Consider the following 16,620-nt stretch of genomic DNA (forward strand, 5'->3'; position numbering starts at 1 on the left):
CAGGAGGGGGGAGTCCCCCGTCTTAGTCTGCTCTTTGCCCGGGAAGGGGGAGGGGCGGGAGAAGCCTCCGCAGCTGATTGGGGAGTGGGCGTTCCAGGCCTGCCTCTCGCTGTGGCGTCACACAGTCCTGGGGGCGGGCCCGGGGCCGGGGGCCCAACAAAAGCCCGGGCCGCCGGGGTCCCCCAGAGGCGCAGTGACCGAGCGGCGCCGGGACTCTGAAGTCGCCCCTGAGGACTGAGCAGCGGCCTCCCGTCCGGGGAGACCCCCGCGAGCCCCTGCCGCAGGCAGACCCCGCGTCCCGAGCCCCCCGGCCGCCGCCAGCCAAGCCCCCGGGATGCGCGCTGCGCGCATCGTGCTCCGCGGCGCGTCCGGCTCCTCGGCCGCCGCCGCGTCCGTGGCCCCGGTCCCGCGCACGGTGGAGCGCTTCTCCCGCTACAGCCCGTCCCCGCTGTCCATGAAGCAGCTGCTGGACTTCGGTGAGCCGGGGCTGGGCTCGGGGCGCCCCCGGCGGCAGTGTCGTCCCCTCCATTCCGACTTGGGGGCGCCAGGCGGCTGGTCCTCCCTGACAGAGGGGCGGGGGCCGCAGGGGGAGAGGGAGGGCGCCGCGGGAGCCTCCCCTGCGAGGGATCCCCTGGGGCTCCCGTCTGAAAGCGGGTCCCTGCAGGGGAATGGGGGGGCAGCCAGTGCAAGGGGCGGGGGGATTTCCCCTGCCAGGGCCGGTCTCTCCCTGGCGCCCTGCCCGCCAAAGCTGGGGCTCCCGGCCGGCGGGGCCAGAGGTGGGTGGTCTGCGTGCCCAAGGGAGCCAGGGTCCAGGCCAGCCCCTCCCTCCGGCCCAGCCCTCGGGGAATAAGCAAGGTGGCTCCCTTCTCCAGGCTCCGACAACGCCTGTGAGAGGACGTCCTTCGCCTTCCTGAGGCAGGAGCTGCCCGTGAGGCTGGCCAACATCCTGAAAGAGATCGACATCCTCCCGGACCGCCTGGTGAAGACCTCCTCCGTGCAGCTGGTGAGGAGCTGGTGAGTAGCGGGGCGCCCGTCCGCCAAGGACACTGCCCGCCCGCCAGGGGCTCTGCCCGCCCGCCGGGGACACTGCCCGCCCGCCGGGGGCTCTGCCCGCCCGCCGGGGACACTGCCCGCCCGCCGGGGACACTGCCCGCCCGCCGGGGGCACTGCCCGCCCGCCGGGGGCACTGCCCGCCCGCCGGGGCTCTGCCCGCCCGCCGGGGGCTCTGCCCGCCCGCCGGGGACACTGCCCGCCCGCCGGGGACACTGCCCGCCCGCCGGGGGCACTGCCCGCCCGCCGGGGACACTGCCCGCCCGCCGGGGGCTCTGCCCGCCCGCCGGGGGCTCTGCCCGCCCGCCGGGGACACTGCCCGCCCGCCGGGGGCTCTGCCCGCCTGCCGGGGCACTGCCCGCCAGGGGCTCTGCCCGCCCGCCAGGGACACTGCCCGCCCGCCGGGGGCTCTGCCCGCCCGCCAGGGGCACTGCCCGCCTTCCCGGCTCGGCCGACCAGCCATGGAGCGCCCTCACACGGCGGGGGCTGGACGGGGTCGGTGACGCCAAATGTGGCCGGCGGGGACTGTTTCCCAGCTTCCTCCTTGTACCGAGGAGGGAATTTCACCCTGGTCAGGGCCCGGGCACCGGGAGAGGGCAGAACTCGGGCTGGAACCCAGGGCACGGCCATGGCACCAGTAACAGGGGTAAGGGGCTAGGCAGGAAGTCCCAGCAGCTCCAGGAGGCCCATGAGGGCCAGCATCCCGGCAAGAGGCAGATTCCATTTCTGAAGCCTTCTCACAGCCGCTGTCCCCTTCCCTCCCCTGGAGGCTCTTGGGATGGTGTCAGGAGCTACAGGAGAATGTTTACAGAGACGGAGCTGCCCCCGGGAGTTCAGGGGAAAGTAGCCCAAGCGCCAAGGCCAGGCTCAGAAGGAAGCCTTGTAAGGGAGCTGGTGCCCAGGCCCCTGGGGTCTCCCCAGGACACACCCCCCCCGATGAGAAGATGGGTGGAAATTGGCAGGAGTGACTGCAGGGAGGAGGGCGGTCAGGGCAGTCAGGAGAGCAGGGAGGTCTGGGCAGTTCCCTCCCCGGGGAACAAAGGGGAGAGTCCCCCCTCCTGGGAAACAAAGGGGAAAGCCTACCTCGGGGGAGCAAAGGGAAGTGCCCCCCCAGGAAACAAGGGAAAGCCCTCCCCGGGGGAGCAAAGGGGAGAGCCCCCCAGGAAACAACAGGGTGAGCCCCCTGGCTCCCCCTGCCACCCACCCACCCAGGGGCTTGGGCTGCTGATCTTTGGGGTCCGCTCAGAGAGTGTCCGAGGCAGCTTCCCCAGTGGGTCGGCACTCTTGCCGCTCCCAAGGCTCCACTGTAACTTTCAGAACCTCTGGCCGCCCGGGCTTGCTTGGAAAAGGTCAGCCACGCTTGGCTCCTGACTCCAGGCTGTTCCGTCTCAGGTACATCCAGAGCCTCATGGACTTGGTGGAGTTCCACGAGAAGAGCCCGGAGGATCACAAGGCTCTGTCTGAGTAAGTGCCCTTTCCCTTGGAGAGACTGGCTCACCCGGGTCGGCCCACCCGGGTACCGGCTCCTGGCCTGGACAGCGGGGAACGCTGCCCATGGCCTTCTGGGTGCTTAGATCCAAAAGCAGAAGCATTCAGGGACCCCAGTCCGTCATGCACCTCCCCCCCCATCCAGCTTTGCAGAGGAGGGGCCGGGTTCAAAGTGCTGGCGATTGAGTCCAAGAAGCTGCGTGTCTGGCATTTGGCCAAGAGGGGCGAGCCCCCGGGGATGGCCTGACTTCCTTTGTCGGAGGCAGGAACGCTCTGTGGCGGGTACCGGGGTCGGAGGGTGCTTGACCACCCACGCCAATGGGGGTGGAGGCTGGAGCCGCTGGGGAGTCAGTGACCCACGTCTCCGGCAGCATGGGCAGCCAGTCCGGGCTAAGGCGGCAGCTCCCGCCGGCCCCTTCTCAGCCCCGAGCTGCCCCATCCTGCCTCGGTCCCGGGGCTCGGGGAGGTTCTGAAACTTTTCCGCTGGGGAGAGGGCAGACCTAGGGCTGGAGGCCGGGCCCACAGCCACCAGGTGCCCCCTCCCCCCATGCTGGGCTCTTCCTGACTCTGCCGCGGCTCCAGCTTTGTAGATGCGCTGATCAAGGTCCGGAACCGGCACCACGACGTGGTTCCCACCATGGCCCAGGGCATCATCGAGTACAAGGACTCGGGCGCTGTCGACCCGGTCACCAACCAGAACCTGCAGTACTTCCTGGACAGGTTCTACATGAACCGCATCTCCACCCGAATGCTCATGAACCAGCACAGTGAGTATCAGGGTTCCCCAGCACTCGGAACGGGCCCGGGGGGGCCGCCAGGGCCGCCTTTGCTGACACTGCTCCCGTGATTACTCCAACAGTTCTCATATTTAGCGATTCGAAGACGGGAAACCCCACGCACATCGGAAGCATCGACCCCCAGTGTGATGTGGTTGCTGTGGTCCAAGGTACAGGCACAAGTGCAAGCCCCGGGGGGGGGGGGGGGCGGGGAAGAGGAGCGGGAGCTGTGTCAGTTCAGCCGTGGGGAGGGGGGGGGCCTGGGTCAGGAGTGGGCTCCTCCCCCATGAGACACACTGGAGGGGACATAAGGGGGTGGGGAAGTGTGTCTGAAGGCACCGGGGCCTCCGATAGCGATGCAGGGGAGAGCCCCCCTCGGGCAGGGACAGTTAAGGGATGGACGTGTGTGTTACAGATGCCTACGAGAGTGCCCGCATGCTCTGTGACCAGTATTACCTCGTTTCTCCTGAACTGAAGCTAACCCAAGTGAACGGTAAGCGCGGCCAGACACCCACAGGAGGCACTCCCTCCTCCAGCCTGTGAGCAGCCGCCCGAGCACAAGCTCAGCCCCTGCTTGCCTCCCTGGGGTTGCCCAGGGGCCCCTCAGCCCCTGCTCGCCTCCCTGGGGTAGCCCAGGAGCCCCTCAGCCTCCCCAGGCCCTCCTTCCCTGGGCTCCGCCTTGACCTGAGCCTCGGTTGGGAGAGCCTGGTGCCAGCCTAAGCTCAAATCCTTTTCCTTGTTATTTTGGGGAAGGCTTGGATCCGGGGGAGGAGCTAACCCGTTAGTCATGCACCCACTTCTTTGAAGACTGAGGTCAGAGCAGGAGGATTTAGGGAGTGGGGGATGGGCTGGGCAGAGATGGATGACGCCAGCCAGGCTCATGACCCCGAGTTCACTCAAAGGGACGCGGGCTTCTGGCACAAGCGGGGATTCTGGAGCATTCTCTGGCGCTCCGGGCTCACAGGCAGATGAGACCAAAGTCCGTGGCTGAAAGGAGAGACGCCATCCTTCCGGAGTGGAAAGGAGTTAGGGTTTTTGATTTTTCTCCTCCACCCATCAGCCTTTTGGTAACACTTAGACCTGGTCTACACTTGGACTTACTACACGGCTTCAGAAAACTGACCAAAGCTTCAGTTTTGATATCGCGAGAAATGGGAACCTGGGACCAGCCAGTGAGGGCTAGAATGTGGCTGACCTCTGTCCTGATCTACGCGGAGGCAGCAGAGGGGAGGGGCGCCCAGGCTGGGCTTGGAGCCGGCACAATCTGGGTTCTCGATCCTGGGCAAGGCCCTTCTCCCGGCCCCAGGAAGTCCAGATTGGCTCTGCTTTGCCAGCGGGCTTTCTCATGTTCAAAATGCTCAATGTGGGCAAAGTCTAGATCCTCTCAGGGTGTCCGTAATCTCCTCAGTCCTGGAGGCTCTGCCCAGCCCTGACTCAGTGGCTTCTGGACCCTCAGATGGGGTGCAGGTGCCCCCTGCGGCTCTGGCAGGGCATTGGACCAGTGACCAGTGTCCTTGCACGTGTGGGCACTCCGATGAGCAGGAATGGGTTTGATGGTTTTATGCAAATCCTTTCTTTTCCAGTTCTTGGACAGTTTGCTTTCTTTTCTTCACAGGAAAGGTACCTGACCAGCCCATTCATATCGTCTATGTCCCCTCACACCTTCACCACATGCTGTTTGAGCTCTTTAAGGTAAGGCATCCCACCCCAAGAAAGATTGCTCATCCCACTCCCAGATGCCCTAGGTATTCCTTCAGGGCACAGGTAGAAGGTTGTTAGACATGCTGTGGGCATCCACCCATCCATCCATCCTTCCATCCATCCATCCATCCATCCTTCCATCCATTCATCATCCATCCTTCCATCCATCCATCCATCCATCCTTCCATCCATCCATCCATCCATCCATCCTTCCATCCATCCTTTCATCCATCCATGCACCTGTATCCATCCTTCCATCCATCTCCATCCATCCTTCCATCCATCCATCCATCCATCCATCCTTCCATCCATCCTTTCATCCATCCATGCACCTGTACATCCATCCTTCCATCCATCCATCCATCCATCCATCCTTCCATCCATTCATCATCCATCCTTCCATCCATCCTTTCATCCATCCATGCACCTGTACATCCATCCTTCCAGCCAGCCAGCCATCCTTCCATCCATCTTTCCATCCATCCATGCACCTGTACATCCATCCATCCATTCCCTCGCTCCTTCAACAAGCAACATCCCAAATGAGCCACCTCAGCCCTGCTCCAGATTCCGGGCTGTGAGTGGGCTTTGGGGGCTTCCCTTCAGTCTAAGAAAGTACTTTCCATATGGCAGGATGGGATATCTGGTCCAATCAGAGATTTGGGGAAAATAGCCAGTTTTCTGAGCCCTTCTTGGCGCAGAGTGGGGGAGGGCAAGCCTGGGGGCAGGGCTCTGCCGGGTTGAATGAGTTTGGTGGTTAGTTCCCAGCTCACCCCCACACGCTGATCCCCTCCCCTCCCCCCCCGGGACACCCCTGCCCATTGTTGGACCTCCTGTGGAAAGGGGGGTCCAAGAGCTAGAGCTTCCCTGCAGTGCACGTGTGGGCTCCAGGGCTTCTGTGGCAGGCTTGGCCCAGGCCTGGAGCCTGGGGCTGCCTGCAGGAAGGAACGGCCTGGCCAGTGAAACCTCCAGCTGTCACTCTGAGTATGTGAAAGGCCCCAAATAAGGAGGACGGGGTTCATGCTCCCTCCCTGACTGGAGCCCAAACTCCCCGAGTTAAGCCATCCCAAGGATGCTGGGGGGGAAATGAGAGCGGGAGCCAGGGGGGGCGGCAGCAGAACCTTGGCTTTGGAAAGCAAACGCTGAGCCAGCTCGGGCTGCCTCGGGCCAAATGGGGGCTCCTTGCCGTGTGCTCTCTGACCGTCAGCCCCCCCCCCACAGCAGGATGATACAAGAAGGGGAACGCGCTCTCTGAGTGCTCCTTGGCTACGAGACTGACCCCAGCAGCCCACAGTCACTTCCTTTCTTGGTGACCATCGGGAAAGCCCCCAGGCGGAGCCCTCGGTCTTCCTGCTCCTCCCCTAGAGCTGCCAGTTGTCCAGGGGGCTGCCGATGTCTCAGAAGTGGGCCCCCGCCTTGCCCCTCTCTGCCATTAGGTTCCCCTTATTTTAAATGGAGCAAAGCCTGACTCCCGCTAACTGTCCCCAACATGGATGTCGTGGAGTTCAGGGTCTCCTGGCTTTTCTCCCCAGAATGCCATGAGGGCCACGGTGGAGCACCAGGAAAGCCAGCCCTCGCTCACGCCCATTGAGGTCACTGTTGTTCTGGGAAACGAAGATCTGACCATCAAGGCAAGCGCCTGGTCCCCTCCCTCGGCATTGGGGGGTGGGCGCCAAGGCAGGCCCGACAGCTCTGCAGCCTTGGGGCGGCTGTGGGGGGCTCTGGACCACTGAGGGTTCTCCTCTCCTTACAGATTTCAGACCGAGGGGGCGGGGTTCCACTGAGGATCATCGACCGTCTCTTCAGCTACACCTACACGACGGCCCCCACCCCCGTGATGGATAACTCCAGGAATGCTCCTTTGGTAAGGGTCTGGGGCAGGGCGGGGCAGTGGTGGTCACTGAGGACAGAGAGGAACTGCCCTCCCCTCATTTTAGAGGAGGGAATGGTGGGCTGGGAAGGATCCAGGAGATCCGGATGGGGAGACTGGGGGGGGCTGGAGGAGAGCCCCGATTCTGGCCTGCTCTGGGGGATGGGGGCCCATGAGTCTCCGTCTCCCCCCCTCAGGCTGGTTTTGGGTACGGCTTGCCGATTTCCCGTCTCTACGCCAAGTACTTTCAAGGGGACCTGAATCTCTATTCGTTGTCGGGTTACGGAACGGACGCAATCATCTACTTAAAGGTAGGGCCTGTGGGACCCTCCAAGCGCCTCCCTCCTCTCAGAGCTATCCGCGCTGCCCAGAGGCTGGCTGAGTCTCAGCCTGGTGTCTGTATGGGGGGTCCCCCACAGGAATGAGCATCCCCGGGAAGGCCGGAGCTTCTGGGAGACCAGGCAGTCTGGCAGAAGCGTCCACTCGGTCGCCGGGGGCTGGAACCTGGGCCCCACGGGGAGTCGGGGGCGCACTGTGGCTGGGGCCGGGGGTGCGTCCCGGGTCTGCTCTGGAGGGGCGGGGGAGATGGAGCCTTTGGGCGAGGTCCCTGGGCTGCCGGGGGGAGCCATTGGCGCCTCACAAACCCGTGATCTGTCATTGGGAGTATTCACAGTGGAACAGGACTGCAGGGGCCCATCCCAGGCCGCCTTGGGCCCCATGGGGAACGCTCTGGGAGAGGGCTTCCCTGGAGGCCGGGGGCAGGGGGGGGGTCCTGGGGGCAGGGAGGAGAGCTCCTGACGGGGCTGGCTGGAGGCAAGCCCCCATGGAGGCTTTCTTACTCACCTGTTGTATACAGGAAGGAAAGAAGCTGTAGGTGCTTACTGGATGCCCAGTCTCTGCCCATAGGGAGCTCCCATCTCCCTCAGGACAAGGCAGCCCAGGCTCCTTTACGCCATTCCCACCCACAGGCTTCCACCCACGGAATCCCCCCCCCCAATGCTCTCATGTGCGTGTTTCCCATGTGCGTGTTTCCCACGTGCAGGCCCTGTCTTCCGAGTCCATAGAAAAGCTGCCTGTGTTCAACAAGTCGGCCTTCAAACATTACCAGGCCGGCCCGGAGGCAGGGGACTGGTGCACCCCGAGCAAGGAGCCCAGGAATCTCGCCAAGGAGAAGGTGGCCATGTGAGCCAGGCCCAAGCTACGGTGCTTTGGAGAACATGGGGCCTGCAGACTTGGGTGGGAACGGAAAGCGAGGCCGTCTGGGTCCGAATCCTGGTCCAAAGGGACAGGGACATGTGTGTGTGAGTGCCCTGTGGACCGACTGCATGCGAGTTCTTGGGAGGACCTGGCGGGCAGCTCCCGAGGGCCAGCCCAGGGCAGGCAGAGAGGCTGCCCCCTTCCTCCCTGCACCCCGAGAGGAGAGGGACCTGGGAGGCCCCGGAGCCTCCACTCAGCCCCACAGTCTGCCCTGATGTGGTGCCGATTGTTTGAGAAGCAGGAGTGCATAGGGTTTTGCTGTGGACCGTCCTGTGCCAGACCATCCCATGCCAACCGGACTGTTTCATGCTGGCTGGACTGTCCCGTGCCCACTGGACTGTCCTGTGCCCACTGGACTGTTCTATGCCAGCCAGACCACCCCGTGCCAGCTGGACCATCCCATGCCAGCCAGACCGTCCCATGGTAGCCAGACCGTCCCATGGTAGCCAGACATCCCATGGAAGCCGGACTGTCCCATGCCCACTGGACTGTCCCATGCCCACTGGACTGTTCCATGCCAGCCGGACCATCCCATGCCAGCCAGACCATTCCATGCCAGCCCGACTGTTCCATGCCCACTGGACTGTTCTATGCCAGCCAGACCATCCTGTGCCAGCCGGACCATCCCGTGCCAGCCAGACTGTCCCGTGCTGGCCAGACTGTCCCATGCCCACTGGACTGTCCCATGCCAGCTGTCCCCTTGTTTGCCGGCTGTCAGAAAGGCACAAGTCAGGAGCCCCTCCTTGGAAACGGCCATGTGTGCTTTAGCCTGGTATTGATAAACCCCAGAACAAGGGTAGGCAGCCTATGACCAAGGCCTCTGTCCCTTAGTGGGTGGGGTTCCTCCCCCAGCCAGTTATCTTCAGCCTCCGGGCTCTGGGGCCTGGGTGGGCTTGTGCCTTAACTGTGGAGGATGCCTGCCCAAGGGGGCGGGGTGGGCGCAGGAAGGTCACTCTATGTGGGAGGAGGGCAGAGCCGTCTACCCCTGCCGCAGGGTGGCCCCCAGCTGTCCGTGGCCAATGGGAGAAGGCTCAGGATGGGATAGAGTCGGCCCCCGAGACGGTTTCGTGGATTTGAGGAAAGTGGAAGTAGAAGGCGAGGCAGAAGTCTGACCCCAGGCGGGGTGGGGGTGTTGAGGATGTGCCCCCTGAGTGTTCTCAGGATATGGAGGAGGATCCAAGGGGCGGGAGCCCCAGCAGGTGACCCTGCGGCCGAGCGTGTGGACAGACAGCGGGCAAAGGAACGGCGGGCCCTGGGAGAGGAGCCGGGGGCTCCAGGCCGGTCCTGCCCCCTGCCGGAGGCTGCAGCAGTTTGGTTCCTGCGGGTTTGCATTTAGGGTTAGGGTTGCCTTTCGCAGAATAGCCGCTGGATTCTGGCCAGCACAGACTCCTCAGTCACGCGGGGGCTGAAGTAACGAGGGTCCCTCTCAGGCGGGGAGGGGGCAGGCGGGCCGCCCGGAGCGGGGAGCGCCCCCCAGCCAGCGAGCCCGATGTCCTGGCCCAGGGGGCGTGGCTGCCCACACACTGGGGCAGTGGCCCACCCGTGCTCCGGGAGGGAGGGAGAGTGAGAGAGCAGTCCAGGAGGGAGGGAAAGCTCAGCCCCGGAGGGAGGAAAAGTTCAGCCCCGGGGGAGAGGGAGAGCTCAGCCCCAGGGAGAGGGAGAGCTCAGTCCCGGAGGGAGCAAAAGCTCAGTCCCAGAGGGAGGGAAAGCTCAGCCCGGGACGGAGGGAGAGCTCAGCCCCGGAGGGAGGAAAAGCTCAGCCCCGGGGGAGAGGGAGAGCTCAGCCCCAGGGAGAGGGAGAGCTCAGTCCCGGAGGGAGGGACAGCTCAATCCCAGAGGGAGGGAAAGCTCAGCCCCGGGGGAGAGGGAGAGCCAGTCCCGGAGGGAGTGAAGCTCAGCCCCAGGGAGGGAGTCCCAGAGGGAGGGAAAGCTCAGCCCGGGAGAGAGCTCACGGAGGGAGAGCTCAGTCCCGGAGGGAGGGACAGCTCAGTCCCGGAGGGAGGGAAAGCTCAGCCCCGGGGGAGAGGGAGAGCTCAGTCCCGGAGGGAGGGACAGCTCAGTCCCAGAGGGAGGGAAAGCTCAGCCCGGGACGGAGGGAGAGCTCAGCCCCGGAGGGAGGAAAAGCTCAGCCCCGGGGGAGAGGGAGAGCTCAGCCCCAGGGAGAGGGAGAGCTCAGTCCCGGAGGGAGGGACAGCTCAATCCCAGAGGGAGGGAAAGCTCAGCCCCGGGGGAGAGGGAGAGCTCAGTCCCGGAGGGAGGGACAGCTCAGCCCCGGAGGGAGGGAGAGCTCAGTCCCGGAGGGAGGGAAAGCTCAGTCCCAGAGGGAGGGAAAGCTCAGTCCGGGACGGAGGGAGAGCTCAGCCCCGGAGGGAGGGAAAGCTCAGCCCCGGAGGGAGGGAGAGCTCAGTCCCGGAGGGAGGGAAAGCTCAGCCCCGGGGGAGAGGGAGAGCTCAGTCCCGGAGGGAGCGAAAGCTCAGTCCCAGAGGGAGGGAAAGCTCAGCCCGGGACGGAGGGAGAGCTCAGTCCCGGAGGGAGGGAAAGCTCAGCCCCGGGGGAGAGGGAGAGCTCAGCCCCAGGGAGAGGGAGAGCTCAGTCCCGGAGGGAGGGACAGCTCAGTCCCAGAGGGAGGGAAAGCTCAGCCCGGGACGGAGGGAGAGCTCAGCCCCGGAGGGAGGAAAAGCTCAGCCCCGGGGGAGAGGGAGAGCTCAGCCCCAGGGAGAGGGAGAGCTCAGTCCCGGAGGGAGGGACAGCTCAATCCCAGAGGGAGGGAAAGCTCAGCCCCGGGGGAGAGGGAGGGCTCAGTCCCGGAGGGAGTGAAAGCTCAGTCCCAGAGGGAGGGAAAGCTCAGCCCGGGACGGAGGGAGAGCTCAGTCCCGGAGGGAGGGAAAGCTCAGCCCCGGGGGAGAGGGAGAGCTCAGCCCCAGGGAGAGGGAGAGCTCAGTCCCGGAGGGAGGGAAAGCTCAGTCCCAGAGGGAGGGAAAGCTCAGCCCGGGGCGGAGGGAGAGCTCAGTCCCGGAGGGAGGGACAGCTCAGCCCCGGAGGGAGGGAGAACTCAGTCCCGGAGGGAGCGAAAGCTCAGTCCCAGAGGGAGGGAAAGCTCAGTCCGGGACGGAGGGAGAGCTCAGTCCCGGAGGGAGGGACAGCTCAGCCCCGGAGGGAGGGAGAGCTCAGTCCCGGAGGGAGGGAAAGCTTAGCCCCGGGGGAGAGGGAGAGCTCAGTCCCGGAGGGAGTGAAAGCTCAGTCCCAGAGGGAGGGAAAGCTCAGCCCGGGACGGAGGGAGAGCTCAGTCCCGGAGGGAGGGAAAGCTCAGCCCCGGGGGAGAGGGAGAGCTCAGCCCCGGAGGGAGGAAAAGCTCCGCCCCGGGGGAGAGGGAGAGCTCAGCCCCAGGGAGAGGGAGAGCTCAGTCCGGGAGATCGGGCGGGACCGCTGGCTCTGGCTGCTGGTGCTGCAGACCTGAAGAGAGTATGGTGCAATTGTAAAGTCATTGCCGTGTGGATTAAGCTTTGTACATATTAGAGACCTTTTGTAATAAATATTTTTACAATTAGTGCGGCTGGTGTCCTGAAGTGCTGGAATCATTTGGGTTAAAGGGAAGCTTCAGTTCCCCACTGGAGATGAAATATGGAAGTCCCCGGCCTGCCCTCCCTACGGCCTGTCCTTCCAGCTCTCGCTCCTGACCTGAGCCCATGTCCCACTTGCCCCATTCCCTAATTCTGGGGGTAATTGTTGCCGGGGTTCAAGTAGACCATGTGATGTCACCCTTGAAAGAATTCGGGACTTGGGCAACCTCCGGCCTAGTACCGGCCTTAAAGCTTCGTGGAGAGTCACGGACCAGGAAGCGCCAGGGCCCGACAGCCCACGGGTGGAACCCATTCGTGGAAGCTGCTCCCGTCACAAATCTGCCGATTCTGAGCCGCGGGAGGCCTTCACCCCCCCTTCCCCCCGTAGCCGCCCGCAGCCCCGTCCGAACGGGCCGTCGTGGGGCGCAGGAGCCGTGAGAAACTCCCCAAGCTTTGTGTGGGAAGAATCCAGGGAGCCGAGAAGCGGGACTGGCTCCAAGGCCTTTATTATTCATCCTGTGCTGGACTCGCTCTAGAAATACAGTGCGAGCAGAAGTACATGCAAACGGGTGCGCCGCCGGCCAACAGCGCCGAGGAAGGGCGCGGGAGCCCCCAGCCCCCAGCGGGAGGTCGGGAGGAGTGGAGGTCGGGACGCTGCCCAGCGGGGTTCACAGCAGCGGAATGGCTCGCTCTCGCCAGAGTGCTAGAGTAGTCCGGAACGGAGGAACACCCTTGACTTGGACGGTGTCCGTCCACCCAGAGGGGACGGTGTTTGTGCCCACTGAGTGGGTATTGAGGGCGGCGGGACATGGGTCGGGTCAGGAAGATCGGTCCCACGGCTGAGAGGTAGATGGCCTGGGGCGGTGTGTGTGTGTGTGTGTGTGTATGAGGCCTGAGGCAGGCCACGGGTGGAACCCATTCGTGGACCCCCCAATGGGGGGCCGGGGGCGGAGGGAAGGCGTCGGGAAGCAGAAGGAGCGGCTCTGGCAGGGCGGGAGCCACGGATTTGGGGACCGTCTGAACAGAGACAACGGCTGACCTGGGGGGGGGGGCCGCGGGGAGCGGGGACTGGCGCCAATGCCGAGAGAGAGGGAGGGGGCAGAATCCCAATCCAGCTAAACGGATCCTTCGGAGCTGCAGCGAGGGCGGCAGAGATGGGGCGGCTGCACAGGGCGGCGGAGAACCTGGGCGCCCCGCTTCTGCGAAGCCGTGCTGAGGGCGTGGTTGGCAGCGGAGGGTTTGATTGGACAGCGCAGGGCGTGGTTGGCCGGGACTGGGTTCCAGACTCACCTGTTTCCCCGCCTGGGAGCTCCTCCCCGAAATGTGCTCCCACATTCCCCAAAGCAGGACGCGGGCAGCCGAACTCGCTTCCCCTGTCCCCGCCCCATTTCCTCTCCTGATCCTTGCGGGGGCTTCCTTCTCACGGCTCCTTACCTCCAGGGGCTCCCTGGGCTCACCCCTTCCCCAGCCATTGCTCTGCCCCAGGCCTAGCTCTTCATCAGGGTCGTAACGACCCGCGGCGGGGCCCTGATCCCTGGCTCTTAGATGGCCCCCTCCCTCTGCCCCCATCCTCTGCCCAAGTGCTCCCCTCCCAGCGGGGGCGGGGGGGGGGTGCTTCACTGGCTCCAGGACCACGAGACTCGGGCTCCGGGGAGGTCCTGGGCTGCTCCGCCTGGGTCAGCCCAGAGCTTTCTGCAGACTCAGAGGCAGAGGGGCCACGGGGCGGGCAGGGAGGTGGGCAGAAGGGGCTCCCAGCATAGCCCTGGGAGGTCGTGAGCTCCGTGACCCCAGTGATTGACCTGTGGTGATGCACGCTGGGCCCCGAACTGGCCAGGGAGCAGGGGTGGGCACTGCCAGCGCTTGTCGTGCCAGCCTGGCACCTCCTGACAGGGGACAAGGACAGGAAGGAGACCAAGGCCTCATAGCCCAGAGAGAAGCAGGAGAACCAGCTTCCTGCCCTTTTTTCCTCATCCCAAGCCAGCCCTCACTGGTCCTGCCTGGAGCTAGCTGGGACCTGGCTCCCTGCCCGGGCTCCTCTCCCATCAGCCCCTGCGGCCGGGGGCAGGTGGTCCTTGCTTCTCCTCACATCCCCGGCGCCTTGGGCCCGGCAGCCAGTGAGCACTCGGGAAGTAGGCCAGGTGACCTGATGCAGCACCACAAGGAGGAACTTCAGCAGAGCTGAGGAGGCAGTTTCCGTCCCACCTCGGCCTCCCCGGCCACTTTTAAGTAACCTGTGGACCCAGAGCAGAGGTTGAGAGGCGGGGGAGTGGGGCGCACCACACTCTGGGGGGCCTTGCCTCCGGGCTGGGGCCCATGGGCCTCTGGGAACCGAGTGCCCCCTGGCCTTTGGCCCGCTGCCAGAGGAGCCCTGGTTCAATCCCCACACAGGAAGGAGGGAGGCCGGGGCTGTGCCGTGGGCTGTCCTCGGAGGCCGGGGCATGTCGGCCACTGGGCAGAGAGGCCACAGCTGCCCCTCCCCTTCTTGGAACTGCCCCGCTCTGGCAGCCGCCCAGAAAGGACAGCCTGTTCCCTGCCCGGAGCTCCAAGGCCTGGTAAACATGTTTATGAGTGGGGAGCCCGGGCTGAGTCATGGTGGCCCCTCTTAGCGCCTCCTGCAGGTCCTGACTCGCTCCCGCCATCCCGGGCCGGGTTTAAATATAGAGATCCTGCTTCTGTCGGCAATCCTGCACCTGCCACCGGGGGCAAGGCCTTCCTGAAACAGGCACCTGAAAGGCCATCAAAAGAGAGGAAAAAAGGAGTGACTCATAGCTGAGCCTCCTGCGGGAGGGGCCAGGGCCCAGGCCTGGGGGCAGGAGGGGGCCCAGGACATGTCAGTCACAGGCCTGGAGGCAGGAGGGGGCCCAGGACATGTCAGTCACAGGCCTGGGGGCAGGAGGGGGTGGGTGCAGCCCTGGACCGTCTCCCCTCACCTTCCACTGACTCCCAGTTGAACAAGTTCAGGGATTTGCTCATCTGTACCTACTCTGGTAGGTGGGTTACTTGAGGGTCTCTGAGGTCGTTCTTTGGCCTAAAGGCTCCTCAGGAGGCTCTCCTGTCTCTTCCTAAATCGAGCCAGGTTCCTGGGGCAGCCAGGGCAAGCTTCCTTGGCAAGGGAGCACTCAGCTGCCCCCCGGCTGCCCCCAACTGCCCACAGACCCCCAGAAATCCTTGGGGTAATGAGGAAAAGCAAGGGCCCGGAGAGCTGGGCCCCCAAGCAAGGGGTTTCACCTGAGATCCTACGGCAGGGCGCTAAGGCCCAGCCCCAGCTGGTGCTCCTGCTGGGGGAGGGGGGCTTGGCTCAGAATGGGCTCCAAAGGGAGCCTCAGACCCCACCTCCAGTGGAGGCCACTGCTCCTCTGTCAGAGCATTCAGGGGAGCTCCTCACGCCAGCGACACCCTCAGTCTGACCCTTCCCCCAGAACTGGGGGAACAGGCCCACTGGGCCAGAGAGCCGGCGAGCTGTGCCAGGGGGCTAACCCTAAATGCCTCCCGACTCCCGACTCTAACCCGACTCCCGACTCTAACCCCCGACTCTAACCCGACTCTAACCCGACTCTAACCCGACTCCCGACTCTAACCCGACTCCAGACTCTAACCCCCGACTCTAACCCGACTCTAACCCGACTCTAACCCGACTCCCGACTCTAACCCTAACCCTAAATGCCTCCCGCCTGGCCCCGCCACTTGCTGGCAGGTGACCCTGAACCCCAGTGAGTCTGTGCCTTCTCTGCTGCAAAATAGGGAGAGGGCCGCCCCGGGTCCCGCTCAGCAAGTTCGGGGGGGGGGGGGGGCGGGAAAGGCTAGCCCTCCCCTCAAAGAAAGCCAAGGGCTGGAAGGGGCTCCAGTGGCCTGGAGAGCCCCCTGCCGGGGTACTCTTGGGAGTGCTACCAGTCACTCGGGCTGGGTGACCTTGGCCATGGGGCGGCAGCATCCCCTCCCTGGGCGGGCGGCTCAGAGCTCGGGGGTCCCTGGGACTTGCAGAGCCCCGGGCAGGGCAGGGGTCACCGGGAGCCTCTGCCTCAGAGGCTCTGCCTCCCTCCCCTTTCCTATTCCCCGTCCCCTCAGTCACTGCTTTTCTCTCAGGGACACAGGTTCCTTGTCACCCTGTGGCCAAAGGGCCAGGGCGGGCAATAGCAACAAACGGCTATTTCTAGGTGAGGGTAGAGATCGAGGCCAAGAGTGCAAGTCCCTGTGGTACCCCCCCCCCCAGGATGTGGGCTGTCAGCCTCCCTTCATGGGCCTCCAGCAGGAACTGGGCGGGCTGGCTCCATGTGGGGATCTGTAGAAAGGGGGAACTGGCCACACCTGGGGGGGGGGGTGGAGGCTGGCTAGACCAGGCCAGGCTGGGGAGCCTCCAGGGCCCAGACTGGCCAGGCGGGAGCCTCCAGGGCCAGGGTTCAAGCTCCATGCATCCTCTGACTGATTTCTGGGGGCCTCTTCCCTTCGCACCCTCCCCCCCCCGAGAATTCAGAAGAACCAGGTTGAGAAAGTGGCACCTCATGCATACATGTGTGTGCAGGAACACATGTGTGCAGGAACACATGCATGGGAGCATGCGTGTGCAGAACACGTGCATAGGAACATGCATGTGTGTTCCGATCGCTGGGGGGAAGCATGGCCTCCTACGTCTCTGGCTGGGGTCACTGGCTCCAGACGGGCAGCAGAGGGCCAGAGTTCAGCTTGTGGCTTTGCCAGTGACCTTGGCAAGCCGCCCCCTCTGTGCCAACAGAGCGGGGAGACCTAACGGTCCCGGGCCTTTGGGTGAAATGAAAGGAACGCTCAGGAACCAAGGTCTGAGAGGTCCCAAGCGGGGCCCATTTCTCCCAGCGACTCCATCCTGCTGGAGGGAGACCCCGTGGTCCCAGGGGGAGGGGACGAGGGCTGGCACAGGGAAGGGAAACCATGGCAACAGCGTAGG

General features: G+C 64.5%; 2 protein-coding genes across 2 annotated transcripts; both read left to right on the forward strand.

The window, feature by feature from the left end:
* Positions 1 to 137: 137 nt before the first annotated feature.
* PDK4 (pyruvate dehydrogenase kinase 4) lies at positions 138 to 9,208 on the forward strand. The gene is made up of 11 exons (XM_031940763.1): positions 138 to 476; positions 873 to 1,014; positions 2,443 to 2,514; positions 3,121 to 3,305; positions 3,398 to 3,484; positions 3,730 to 3,807; positions 4,930 to 5,006; positions 6,548 to 6,646; positions 6,769 to 6,879; positions 7,083 to 7,196; positions 7,928 to 9,208. The coding sequence occupies exons 1-11, from the start codon at positions 335 to 337 to the stop codon at positions 8,069 to 8,071; spliced, it is 1,251 nt and encodes a 416-aa protein (XP_031796623.1). The 5' UTR covers positions 138 to 334; the 3' UTR covers positions 8,072 to 9,208.
* Positions 9,209 to 9,280: 72 nt separating this feature from the next.
* On the forward strand, positions 9,281 to 11,689 carry LOC116419569 (retinitis pigmentosa 1-like 1 protein). The gene is made up of 3 exons (XM_031940292.1): positions 9,281 to 9,466; positions 9,713 to 9,799; positions 10,099 to 11,689. The coding sequence occupies exons 1-3, from the start codon at positions 9,281 to 9,283 to the stop codon at positions 10,957 to 10,959; spliced, it is 1,134 nt and encodes a 377-aa protein (XP_031796152.1). The 3' UTR covers positions 10,960 to 11,689.
* Positions 11,690 to 16,620: the final 4,931 nt, after the last annotated feature.

This window comes from Sarcophilus harrisii, chromosome 5 (assembly GCF_902635505.1).
Source record: "Sarcophilus harrisii chromosome 5, mSarHar1.11, whole genome shotgun sequence".
Classification (NCBI taxonomy): domain Eukaryota; kingdom Metazoa; phylum Chordata; class Mammalia; order Dasyuromorphia; family Dasyuridae; genus Sarcophilus; species Sarcophilus harrisii.

What these genes read in the sequence shown, in the direction of transcription:
- PDK4 (XM_031940763.1), top strand. Translation starts at nt 335, where the DNA reads ATGCGCGCTGCGCGCATCGTGCTCCGCGGCGCGTCCGGCTCCTCGGCC. An exon ending in GAAGCAGCTGCTGGACTTCG is followed by an intron (nt 477 to 872) that starts GTGAGCCGGGGC and finishes TCCCTTCTCCAG; the next exon opens with GCTCCGACAACGCCTGTGAG. An exon ending in ACGAAGATCTGACCATCAAG is followed by an intron (nt 6,647 to 6,768) that starts GCAAGCGCCTGG and finishes CTCTCCTTACAG; the next exon opens with ATTTCAGACCGAGGGGGCGG.
- LOC116419569 (XM_031940292.1), top strand. Translation starts at nt 9,281, where the DNA reads ATGTGCCCCCTGAGTGTTCTCAGGATATGGAGGAGGATCCAAGGGGCG. An exon ending in CAGCAGTTTGGTTCCTGCGG is followed by an intron (nt 9,467 to 9,712) that starts GTTTGCATTTAG and finishes GGAGAGTGAGAG; the next exon opens with AGCAGTCCAGGAGGGAGGGA. An exon ending in GAGCTCAGCCCCAGGGAGAG is followed by an intron (nt 9,800 to 10,098) that starts GGAGAGCTCAGT and finishes GAGCTCACGGAG; the next exon opens with GGAGAGCTCAGTCCCGGAGG.